The sequence below is a fragment of the Nothobranchius furzeri genome, chromosome 12, assembly GCF_043380555.1.
Source record: "Nothobranchius furzeri strain GRZ-AD chromosome 12, NfurGRZ-RIMD1, whole genome shotgun sequence".
In the NCBI taxonomy this organism is placed as follows: Eukaryota; Metazoa; Chordata; class Actinopteri; order Cyprinodontiformes; family Nothobranchiidae; genus Nothobranchius; species Nothobranchius furzeri.
In genome coordinates, this window is record NC_091752.1 from 33162268 (window position 1) to 33175447 (window position 13180).

Here is a 13180-nt window from a genome sequence, read left to right on the forward strand (position 1 = left end):
GTGATTAGTGCAGATAATTTAAGGAGCTCATTCCAACCCATGGAACAATACAGTTGAATGTCATCAGCATAGCATACTTACTGAGAATCTGCCTGAGGGGGAGAAAATATAAAAGAAAAAGGACTGGTCCCAGAACCAAACCCTGGGGTACCCCACAGGTGATAGGCTTTTGTACAGACTGCAACTGGTTTATGGAAACATTAAAACTTCTGCCAAAAATATAAGATGAAAGCCAGTTTGAAACCACTCCAGAGAGGCCGACAACTTCCTGTAATCTTTTTCTCAGAATGCCATGATCCACAAATGCAGCAGAGAGATCCAACAGGCAGATAACTATGTAAGAACATATTTATATTCCATTTTATGATAATGAATCAATAATTAAACACAGTTTATGGATTATTTAATGGGAATTTACATGCAAACGTTCATCATGCTGTAATTCAAACTCCAACTGCTAGGTGGCAGCAGTTTTTTACCGCCTTCATTCTGACAGAAAAATGTGATAACACTGGATTTGTCTTGGCAGCATCTGGCAAGAGTTTTCCAATAAAGTCTTAAACGTTGCAAATATATTGTAGTTTTTAGTGTGGCCATATATCGTATCATCTCCCCTGTGTTGTTCTATATAATGCATCACCAGCAGTAATGAGCCCAGCCCCAGCTGAAAATGTTTTATTTTCTTCTTCTCAGCTCAGCATGGCTGATGTAAATCCTCAAGTCTACATTAGAGATGGGGAGCTGAGTATCACTACACCAATTTGATACCATCCAATGAAAAATCTCATGTGGGATCCCAACTTGTTCCTGGAAATTATGTTGGGACTTTTATAAATTTTACTAAGTTCAACCAAGCACACCTTCACAAATCTGAATGCGTTTTAATATTTTCGACTCCAATGCCCACTAAACATCTGTATGTGTGCTGTAAAATGATAAATTGAAATATGTCATAGTTTATTTGTTTCACTTTTGACCAGTTTTTTGACTGGTTGTGTTTTTGCAACATTTTCACAGAAAAAGTCCCAAACTGACTTTCTGCCCATGTTATTTTATCAGCTATTAAAAAAACCAAGAGTTCTCGTTGGTCTGAAGGATCAAATTTCACATATTTATATAACATATCGTTGTTACAGTGCATTATATACTCTACCATAGCAACACTTCAATTGTTTATTTGAGAAGGATGATTGAATTATCCAACAGTAGGAAAACCCTATTTATTATGGGTCAGCAGTTTAAATAGCTTCTGTCTCAATAGTTTTGACATGTGTTGCACATCTCAGGTATGACTGTATGCGAACAAATTAAATAAAGGTAAGTGTCAAATTCCTGAGGCTTATTTTTACTGCAAGGAGACAAAGCTTAATTAAAAAAATCACTGCATGAAAAAGATTATTTTTATACAATTCAAAAGCTTCTTCTGATTTTGTCTCACGTAAAACTGCTTTTGCATGCAGCACTCATCTGTGTCTTTTGTTAATTCAACCCCAGATATCACAAGGCTTTGTCTAACAACTGCTCTGAGGGAAGTCTGCTGAAGTACAGCCCCAGGCAACAAAACTGTCCCAGCCAGGCTCCCAGGGGTCTTCAGCTCTTCACCAGCGAGGGAACACTTGTAGCAACAGTGGGGAAGAATGTCACTTTCTTGGTCTTTCTGGAAGAGGTGAATGATTCAGTTAAATGAAGAAAGAGTGCTCCAGTCTGATAAAGGGACTTCAGATCATTAAAAAAATGAAAAAAAAAATGTGTGTAAAATAATATAATCTATAAAATTTGACTTTTTGCCTCAGGTTTTCATCATTCAGTCTCCATAATAAATTTCTGCAAGCTCATCTCTTAGTGTGACAATATGCCACCAAGATGCATATCAGTGTTTTACCAAAATGTGGCCAACATGGGTCTCAGAAATGTCATTTTACTCAGATGCAACCTGCACATTTCTAATAAACGTCAGTCAGGTTAATCATCTGTTAGTGAACAGAAAGTCCTGGAATTGCGAGACAGAAAGCAATAAATAGCGGATTACTGGATTTTCGCCCATGTACTGGTATCAAAGTTCTGTATGAAATCAAATGAGTACAGTAGTTAATGCTGACTTGGGAAAAACTCACGTAAACCACATTAAAAAAACCTGTTTATGTTTTGATGTACAGAAAATAAACAGGCGGCTCACTGACAAATTAACCCTCTGGAGGCAGGCGTTGCAGAATTGCAACGTTAAAAGCTACCTACCTGGTTACTCCACATACGTATTTCATGAGCATTTTTAAACTCAGAAGTACCCCTGAAGGACAAAGCTGTTCATTCTTTTATCAAAACTTATTTTGAGCCTGAGAGGGTTAACAAACTAGAAGCCGATTTAAAATCTAGTCCTCTTAGATGTGTTATTTATAGCAGTTCTGCTTTCACGTCCCAAAATTTTAGGGGGAGAGTTTTTAAATAATTCACACAGTTTTTTAAAGGTTTGCATTAAGCAATTCCCTGCTGATCATGTGCCACTTTTTGCCAAGAAAAGAAAAACGTCTTAAATTTTGTGCCTGATACAAGAATGAGAAAAGTAAAAAATAAACTGCTGCAGGAAGCAGAAAGTATCCGGGCAGACTTTCTTCACTCCTTTTAATTCATTTAAAATGCAAGAAGAAGAAATAATGAGAACATACTGACAGTCATGGCAGAATATTCAGATTTTTTTTTACAGGATATCTAAAAAATGATGAACAAGATGATAAAATAGGTGCATTGTTTCTATTATTTTAATGATTTCAGCAAGCATAAAATGGTTTTAACAGGACCTAAAGTGACAATGTGTTTTTTTTCTTTCTGTTATTCTTTGGAAATATCCGTCGAAATGTTGATGAAAATGAACTAAATGATGCCCAGCTGTTGAAAAATATTAGCGGCTTTGTAACCTTAAACAGCAGTCGCTCAGAAGGTAGAGCGGGTTGTCCAGTAATCAGAAGGAGAATGCTACTGTTATGTCCTTGGGCAAGACACTGAACCCACCTTGCCTGCTGGTGGTGGTCGGAGGGACCGGTGACTGATTGTGTTGTGGAGCACTTTGGGCAAGGCAAGGCAGCTTTATTTATAGAGGGCATTTCAAACACAGAGGCAATTCAATGTGCTTTACAATTATCAGGACATGATATGAAAACAACATGAAACAAATTAAAATACACACTAATGGAATTACAGTTTAGAGCTAAAGAAGACAAAGGCACAGTCCAGATTACAGTGGAGACAACAGATTATAAGAAACAATTCATTTAAAGGCTGATGAGTACATTAGGGTTTTTAGTTTTGTTTTAAACAACTCTAGGGTTGGGGCACATCTGAGGTCATGGGGAAGCTGATTCCATATGTGAGCAGCATAGTAACTAAATGCATCTTCACCATGTTTTCTTCTGACCCGTGGTTCTACCAGCTGATTGTTTCCAAGGGATCTCAGAGCCCTATTGGGGTAAATATACAGGAATGAGATTGGACTTGTATTTTGGTCCCATGCCATTGATTGATTTATAAACTAGTAGGAGCACTTTAAAATCTATTCTGTAGTTTACTGGTAACCAGTGTAGAGATCTAAGAACAGGAGTGATGTGCTCCATTCTCTTGGTTCTTGTTAAGACTCTAGCAGCAGCATTCTGAACAAGCTGCAGTTGCTTCACAGCTTTTTTGGAAATACCAGTTAGGAGACCATTGCAATAGTCCAACCGACTAGAAATAAAAGCATGAATAAGTTTCTCTAAGTCTGGTCTGATCATGGGACCTCTGACTCTTGATAATTGATGAAGGTGATAAAACGCTGATTTAGTTATAGCCTTAATATGTCCAGAGAAGCTCAGGTCTGAGTCAATAATAACATCAAGATTTCTAATCTGGGTTTTTGTCTTTATTCCCCTGGAGTCTAGCTGAGCAATAACATCCATTCTATCCCTCTTGTTGCCAAAGACAGTAACTTCAGTCTTGTCTTTGTTTAGTTGAAGGAAGTTTGACTGCATCCAGCCGTTTACTTGAGTCCAGTGGACGGCAGTCACTAGGTGATAGGGTTAGGTAGATCTGGGTGTCCTCAGCATAGCTATGATAGGCTATGATGTTATTAAGAATGATCTGACCCAGGGGGAGCATATTGAGATTAAAGAGTAGTGGTCCTAGAATTGAGCCTTGGGGTACCCCACGTCATGGTGATCCGGTTTGATTGGTAGTCCCTAATAGAGACAACATAGCCCGTCTTTGAGATAGGATTGGAACCAGCCAAGCACTGTGCCTGATAGTCCCACCCAGTTTGTGAGTCTATCCAGGGGCTTGAAGACCCCTAAGGAGGCGCTATACAAATGCAGGCCATTTACCGTATACAATTACAGGCCATAAAAATCAGCTCTAAAATACATGGAAGTGAGTTTGAGGGTGTTTCTTCTAAAAGGCAACATTGCTGAAAGAATTTTTGTACTCAAAATTCAACAGATGTGAAGATTTTAAGAGCTTATTTTTAAACCTTGTTCTTCATAGCATGTTACTAAACTCCACCTTTCCACTTTGCTTTAAACAGCAGCTGTCACTGTACGCCTAAAGAGTCATACTTTCCCGGCTGCATGTTTTTATTTAGTGCACTGTATATCAAGATCCTGTCACAAACTAAACACAGTGACCTAAGTGCAGACGTTTCACATAAATATGCACTGATGTGATTTACAAGATAACCTTGTTCTTGCTGCTTTTATGGAAAGTGCACTTTGTTATGAGTCAGTGAGGACATTAGAAACAACTGACATTTTCTTGTGTGAATAATGTTATTTTCCTTCATTTCAAGGGTCTTGGCTCCATGACTAGTGTAACAGTGGACTTCGGCGATGGAACGGCTATATCATATGGTAATGTTAGCTCCATTGATGACGGGGTGAAGCATATCTACAGTAAAGTTGGAATCTATCAAGTCTCAGCCATGGCTACCAACAGTCTTGGCTTTGACAGGGTCGTCCTCTACCTCCATGTGTCCTGTGAGTCCAAAGAAAGTCTTCAGCCTTTTACAGTTTGTTGCTAAAGCATGCAGATTTATGAAGGACGGATTCAACACATAGTCTACACCAGGAGTGGGGAACCCTGATCCTCGAGGGCTGGTATCCTGCATGTCTTTGCTCCAACACTTCTGATTCAGTGGTTGATTCACCTGTTCAGCAGCTCATCAGCTCTGCAGAAGCCTGTTAATTACCTGCTGATTGAAATCAGGTGTGATGATGAAGGGTTGAAACTAAAATATGCTGGATAGCGGACCTCGATGGACCAGGGTTCCCCAACCCTTGTCTACACCATCTATAGTGTCTCAATAAAAGATTAATTTGTCAGACTTCTAAATGTGCTGAGAGATAAAACCCATTAATTTAGCCTTTACTCTGTTTTTTGAAGGAGACCTGGAGTAATAAATGTAAATAAATAGTAATGATAATCATTTTGAGATTTTTATAAAGTACAGTTTTGTACCATTTCACTGGCTTTTCCAAGCAAATCCTATTCAAAGCCCTAATCCATTCATTATGTGTCTGTGTGAAATACAGCTGAAGTAAATTGTTCATTACCATAGACGAGTCTGTTTTAATTCAGTTCAAATCAAAGATACTTTATTAATCCCAGAGGGAAATTAGAGGAAATCAGCTCATTTAAATGGATTTCAAAAGTGACAATTTTACAAATGATTTAAATTAAAGATCATGTGTTCTTTGAAGGAATGCATATCTCTCTGCCATGATTAATTTCAGAAACCAGAAACTGAAATCATCTGAAACGGATTTATTTTAGACAAACTCAAGCAAGATCTCACATGATCCGTGAGCAATCCGAGTATGCTGGGGAAGGTTCTCAGTCATCCAGGTCATGGTAATCCAAAGGGGTTCGAATTAAGGCAACTGGACTTCTCTGGTTTCTTGAAGACGTTTTGCTTCTCATCTGAAGAGCTTTGTCAATTCTGACTTGAATATATGTGGAAGGCTTCACCAGGCACATTAACACCGTGGACAAGACCATCAAATTCAACAGGGAAGATGCCCACAACAATAAACTTTCCTTCTCGAACTGTGCTGTGCAAATTGAACAGGAAGCTGGAAGTCTCAGCATTGAAGTCTACAGGAAACAGTACCATCATCTCATACGTGGCAGAAGCTGAGAAGAATTTTCTCCAAACACAATATCCCAGTAAATTTAAACCCAAAAACACCCTCAGACAGAAACTCGTCCATCCAAAAGACAACAACAATTACACAAGTGTATAGCACAACACAGGAGAGCCTCCTCTTCAGGTCAAGACTCTGCAGTTCACTTACACCTGAAGGACAAGGGACACACTTTTGAAGACAAAGTACACGATCTGGACAGAGAAGACAGATGGTTTGAGAGAGGAGTAAAGGAAGTTATTTATGTCAAATGGGAAAAACCTACTTTAAACAGAGGAAGGGGACTCAGGTTTCACCTTTCCACCACCTACAATGTAGCATTAAACCTAATTCCAAAACAGTTTCAGTCCAGACCACGCCCTCTGCATCTAATCAAAACAACCATTCCCGCACAACACAGCATAATGACTCCAACGACTCCTCAGGAGGTAGAAGGAGGGGTATTCATAGGCAGCTTCAACAACAGACAGCTACAGCTTATAAACTCGACTCTCCCAAATTCCAGTCAGAACTGACAAAGCTCCTCGGATGAAAAGCGAAATGTCTTCAAGAAAGTAAAGAAGTCCAGCTGCCTTAATTCGAACCCCATTGGATCACATATTACTATTATATGAAATTTTAGCTCAATATGTGTAAAACTGATTAATTTAAAGCAATTCAATTAGTTGTAATCGTCTTGAATGGTGATGACCCCAAAAGTTGAGTTTTAGACAAAGCTTTTGTACCAGTTGTCATCCATACGAGGTATGTTGTGGTGTGGTAGCTGAGGGTCAGCCCCAATGTTTTAGCTCAAAGTCTGCCAAAATTGACAGTTGTAGTTTCTTTTTCTGTTTTTCTAAGCTTGATTAGCTCCAACAGTCATCTTGAATTATGTTTCCTCCAAATGTTTATCAGTTGCAGATGTACATCTGAGAAGTACTTTCTCAGTCTCATTAAAATCTGTCTAGAAAGACATTTTGTTAAAAAATACAGAAAAAATACCTGTCACACACACATTCTCGTTTAGCATTTGTTGTGTGGACCGTCAATGACTTCCATTCATTTTAGTGTCTGGGTTGCGCCTAACCCTAACCAGTCTACTCCTAACCCTAACCTTAACTAAAACGTAATTCACACCATACCTCTAAAACTAATGAGTAGAGGTCTGTCACAATGAACCAAAATGAGGACCAGTAGAATGCCCTCACTTTGGTACTAATGGTAAATGTCCTCAGTTTGCAGATAACATGCTCATCATTGGTCCTCACTTTGATGTAGGACGGGTACACACACACACACACCGAGAGAGAGAGAGAGAGAGAGAGAGAGAGAGAGAGAGAGAGAGAGAGAGAGAGAGAGAGAGAGAGAGAGAGAGAGAGAGAGAGAGAGAGAGAGAGAGATAGAGAGAGAGAGAGAGAGAGAGAGAGAGGGAGAGAGACCATGATTGCTTCTTTTCTAGTAGTGTACTCTGTCAGTTTTGTGCTGGTATGAATAAAAGAATAATAATGCAAAGATTAGATTTGCTGAATATTTGGGCAGCATGGAGGCATTCATATTAGCAGTGTGTTAGTAAAAGGTGTAACTTCACACTTCATGTGTTTTCTCTCTAAAGGTCAACTGGAGCAGGTACAACTTTCAGCTCCTCTGGTGGTTGTCAAGAACAAAGCAGTAAATTTCACAACTATGTTGCATCCCAGTAATGTGGGAACAGTCTCTTATTTCTGGTGGTTTGATAATAAAACTGACGTAAGCCTGTTTTTCTTGTTGTCACCCATTTAGTCCTTTTTTAAAAGGTCCAATAGGTAACAAATATCTAAATCTTTGTGTTTTCAGCCTGTTGTGACCCTTGATGGAGTGATCACCTTCGCGTTCTCCAAAGAGGGAAATCACACTGTCACTGTTCAGGCGTCCGCTGGTAATACAGTCCATCAGGACCAAATCACCTTAGCAGTTTATGGTATATGCCTTTTACATTTTCCTTGTGCACAGTCACATTCGGTTTAAACAAACGTTTTAGTCTCAAACTAGAAGTGGGTCAGTAAATGTCCTGAAACATTTTTGGCCTTGATAAAGAAAAGTAAGAATTGCTTGGCTGGATTTTTGTCGCTTTCAGGCAGATTTTCTAAGGAATAAAGGGATGGTTAGCTTTCACTTCGCACCTTTATCTCACTTGTACTGTGGTCGTACTGTGGTCACTTGCTGAAGATAAACTGCTGCTTTCACGAGGAGGTTTTGCAACTGAAAAAAAAGACACCAGCATTTTAAAAAAAGTCTGTTAGCACAAATCTGCTGAATTTACTGACTTGTTTAGCTGATACATTAGCCAGCTATGCTGGAGCTAATTAGTAAAATAGTTTTATGTACAAATAATTGAGATAAATGTCAAGTTATGCAATTGTTTTACATTAAAACCCTTACAAATACATGATAAACAGTAGCTGTCAGCTACAGCCTGTACTAACAAGGGGAACAGTGATCCTGATCCAAGTTGATCAGGACCGAGTCACACTTGGGTCTTGTCTCCATCTTGTGGTGATCAGTAAAACTTCTGTTCCAGGAAGAGTCCTGGGCCTCTAGATGGCAATTTAGTTAAAACAGTTAAAGTTAAACAGTGAAGAATCTGCACAAAAGGAAAAATAATCCAGATTATTTACATTATGTAAAACTGCCGTTCTTCTGGGATAAAAGCACTACAACTCAATCATACATTATATGTGGGAAAAAAGTTTGCATTTCATTAGTTAGAAGTCAGGGTTTCTCTGTCAAACTTCAAATAATTTTAGATCAATCATAATAAACACGAATGTTTTGTGAATAGTCTTTCTTCTAATGATCTGTCTGTCTGTGTTTTATTTTTTACAGAAATTATATTCAATCCAGTGGTTAAAAATGAACCACCAAGCTAAATAAAAAGAAAATTGTTATTTAATTTAAATTAAGATGACTCTTAAATCTGTTTCAGAGTATAAAGTTCAGAGTTTAGACGTTTGTTATCGAACTCAAATAATTTTTAGACCAAAACAAATCCAGCATTTGTCTTAGTCTGCAGACCTCAAAGTGGCTGATTTAGTGAATTCTTTTAATTACTTACATCCTTTCAGATTATTTCCGGTCGCATGCTTTGGCCTTTTCATCTAATCTGGACGAGCTGAACCCCAGGGTGTCTGAGTGGAGAGAAGACATCAGCCGAGTTGTGAAGAGCTGCATAGTTCAGGTCAGCTCAGCGAGTGACGCTAAGTCATGAGACAATGTTTGCAGAAATGAAACAAATCTTTTAACAACTAGCTGCTTTAAAATAAAAAAAAAAAGTTACATTTCTTTATGTGCATTTTTAAAATAAATGCTTGTGTGTGATTGTAGGAAATTAGCACGGAAACCATAATGGAAGTTCTCTGCTTTGTAAAGGAACCGGGAAATGAGAGTTTACCTTTCAGCTGGAGCAGGTTATGTAAAAGACCTGGATACTCTGCTCTATATATATATCCGACAGTAGCCCTCAGTAGGAAACATCCTCTTTAACCTTCTGTCTTGTCAGATTTCACCACAGTTTACACCAGGAAGCTGACAGTAGACCTCTGGTTAAATGCACTAAAAGCCCTGGCCTTTACCAAAGACTGTCAAACAGAACCCGTGTCTTCAGCTTGATCCAGCAATTATGTTCTGACTGGAACTTGGGTATTTAGGCAAATGATATGTGAAGCAGTAGGCAGAAAGTATTTACTCATTATTTTGGACAACTCTAATGTAACAATAGTATGTTATGGCTGAACGGTTGAGTTCAAACTGTGTCAGAAAAACATTTTAATGAGGTTTTTGTTATCATTAAAGGTCACAGGCATCAGTGAGGATCAGCTCCTGGTCACAGTGCTTCCAGGTGTCCCAACGACAGCGGAGGTTTTTATCGTACCCGAGAGGAGGTCAAGAGACAGAGCCATGGATGAAAAGTGGGCGCACCTAGATCAGGTACTAACTTGTCAGATCACCTACAGATATCCCCAACTACCGGGCCAAGAGCTGGTCCATGAATCATTGGGCTAAACAAAAAGAATAGAAGTAGTATAATCATACTCTTTAAATACTGGTTCTGATGGGTGCTTAAAAATCTTGAAAAGGCTTGAATTTAAATGTTGCATCAGTTAAAGTTTGGGTTCGTGCTTGGGACTGCAACTGGAATTGGCTGTTGCACCAAAGCATTTATTCAAGACAAGGATGTCTTCACTAATCATCAATAATAAAAGGTTCAGGAAAATACTTAAACATTAAATTGAAAGTGCTTGAATTTGACTTTGGCAAATGGTGTAAGACCCCTGCTTACTGCCCAGAGGTCTGCAAGGTATTTCACTTTTTTAAGTACATAATAGTTGAATTAGCTTAATTAGACTTTTAGATTTTAACGTACCACCACCATCTAATAGTCTTGTTTTAAACTGATCTAAGGTGCATTAACTGTTTGGTAACTCTGACTGAGAGTCAATAAATAATGAAGGCATGTCCAAAGTGCAGCCCGGGGTCCATTTGTGGCCCTTGGAATGACTTTATGTGGCCCAAAACAATGTATAGAATTATTAATTTTGTCTTTCCAGTAGGCTTTCATAAAAATTGACACTCCATCCATCCATTTTTGGCCTCTTATTCGGGGTCGGGTCACGAGGACAGCAGCCTAAGGAGGGAGGCTCAGACTTCCCTCTCCCCAGCCAGTTGGGCCAGCTCCTCCAGGGGAATCCTAAGGCGTTCCCTGGCCAGCCAACAGACATTGTCTCTCCAGTGTGTTCTGGGTCTTCCTTTAGGCTTTTCCCCAGTTGGACATGCCTGGAAAACCTCACCAGGGAGGCGTCCTAACTACAGGTGCTGGCCAGTAAATTAGAATATCATCAAAAGGTTGAAAATATTTCAGTAATTCCATTCAAAACGTGAAACTTGTACATTATATTCATGCAATGCACACAGACCAATGTATTTCCGATGTTTATTACGTTTAATTTTGATATTTATAGGTGACAACCAATGAAAACATCAAATCTGGTATCTCAGAAAATTAGAATATTCTAAAGGCCAATGAAAAAATGTTTGTTTCTCTAATGTTGGCCAACTGAAAAGAATGAACATGAAAAGAATGTGCATGTATAGCACTCAATACTTAGTCGGGGCTCCTTTTGCCTCAATAACTGCAGTAATGCGGCGTGGCATGGACTCGATCAGTCTGTGGCACTGCTCAGGTGTTATGAGAGCCCAGGTTGCTCTGATAGTCGTCTTCAGCTCCTCTGCATTGTTGGGTCTAGCGTATTGCATCCTCCGCTTCACAATACCCCATAGATTTTCTATGGGGTTAAGGTCAGGCGAGTTTGCTGGCCAATCAAGGACAGGGATACCATGGTCCTTGAACCAGGTGCTGGTGGTTTTGGCACTGTGTGCAGGTGCCAAGTCCTGTTGAAAGGTGAAGTCTGCATCCCCATAAAGTTGGTCAGCAGCAGGAAGCATGAAGTGCTCTAAAACTTCCTGGTAGACGGCTGCATTGACCCTGGACCTCAGGAAACAGAGTGGGCCAACACCGGCAGATGACATGGCACCCCACACCATCACTGACGGTGGAAACTTTACACTGGACCTCATGCAACGTGGATTCTGTGCTTCTCCGCTCTTCCTCCAGACTCTGGGTCCTTGATTTCCAAAGGAAATGCAGAACTTGCTTTCATCAGAAAACATAACTTTGGACCACTCAGCATCAGTCCAGTCCTTTTTGTCCTTGGCCCAGGCGAGACGCTTCTTACGCTGTTTCTTGTTCAAGAGTGGCTTGACACACGGAATGCGACACCTGAATCCCATGTCTTTCATGAGTCTCCTCGTGGTGGTTCTTGAAGCGCTGACTCCAGCTGCAGTCCACTCTTTGTGGATCTCCCCCACATTTTTGAATGGGTTTGTCGTCACAATTCTCTGCAGGGTGCGGTTATCCCTAGAGCTTGTACACTTTTTTCTACCACATTTTTTCCGTCCCTTCGCCTGTCTGTTAATGTGCTTGGACACAGAGCTCTGCGAACAGCCAGCTTCTTTAGCAATCACCTTTTGTGTCTTGCCCTCCTTGTGCAAGGTGTCAATGATTGTCTTTTGGACAGCTGTTAAGTCAGAAGTCTTCCCCATGATTGTGGTGCCTTCAAAACAAGACTGAGGGACCTTTTAAAGGCCTTTGCAGGTGTTTTGAGTAAATCAGCTGATTAGAGTGGCAGCAGGTGTCTTCTATATTCAGCCTTTTCAGAATATTCTAATTTTTTGAGATACCAAATTTGGAGTTTTCATTAGTTGTCACTTATGAATATCAAATTTAAATGTAATGAACATTGGAAATACATTGGTCTGTGTGCATTGCATGAATATAATGTACAAGTTTCACGTTTTGAATGGAATTACTGAAATATTTTCAACCTTTTGATGATATTCTAATTTACTGGCCAGCACCTGTAGATGCCCGAGCCAACTCAACTGGCTCCTCTCAATGTGTACACACACACACACACACACACACACACACACACACACACACACACACACACACACACACACACACACACACACACACACACACACACACACACACACACACACACACACACACACACACACACACACACTCACACACACACACAATTTACATATATTAGGGATGTGTATTGGTGAAATTTTGGCAATGTGATATGTATCACAATACAGGAGAGATGATACAAAATATCACGATATGTTGCAATACATTCAATCAGACGTTATTAGCGATTTTTATAGAATGAATGTAATTTGCAGAAAACAATCAATAAACAGTCCAAACTGTTACGTACCATGTTTAACGTGAGATATCTGAAACATAATAGATGGATTAACATTCCAATGGTGGAAACAAAACCCATTGCACATTGCTGCCAACCAGGTAAGTAATAAAATATCAATATGGCAATATATCGTGATATTTTTTGTTGTGATATTACATTGAACATGCAAACACACACACACACACACACACACACACACACACACACACACATACATATATATAT

General features: G+C 39.5%; 1 protein-coding gene across 2 annotated transcripts in view; it reads left to right on the forward strand.

The window, feature by feature from the left end:
* LOC107376006 (VPS10 domain-containing receptor SorCS1) overlaps nt 1–13180 on the forward strand; it is an 88492-nt gene that overhangs the window by 66115 nt on the left and 9197 nt on the right. The window contains exons 18-23 of one of the 2 annotated variants that reach the window (XM_015944879.3): nt 1495–1666; nt 4808–4994; nt 7753–7886; nt 7974–8097; nt 9242–9354; nt 9969–10103. In XM_015944879.3, coding sequence (XP_015800365.3) covers nt 1495–1666; nt 4808–4994; nt 7753–7886; nt 7974–8097; nt 9242–9354; nt 9969–10103 — 865 coding nt within the window. The remainder of the gene's footprint in view (nt 1–1494; nt 1667–4807; nt 4995–7752; nt 7887–7973; nt 8098–9241; nt 9355–9968; nt 10104–13180) is intronic. The other variant, XM_054750337.2, reaches the window with a different exon arrangement.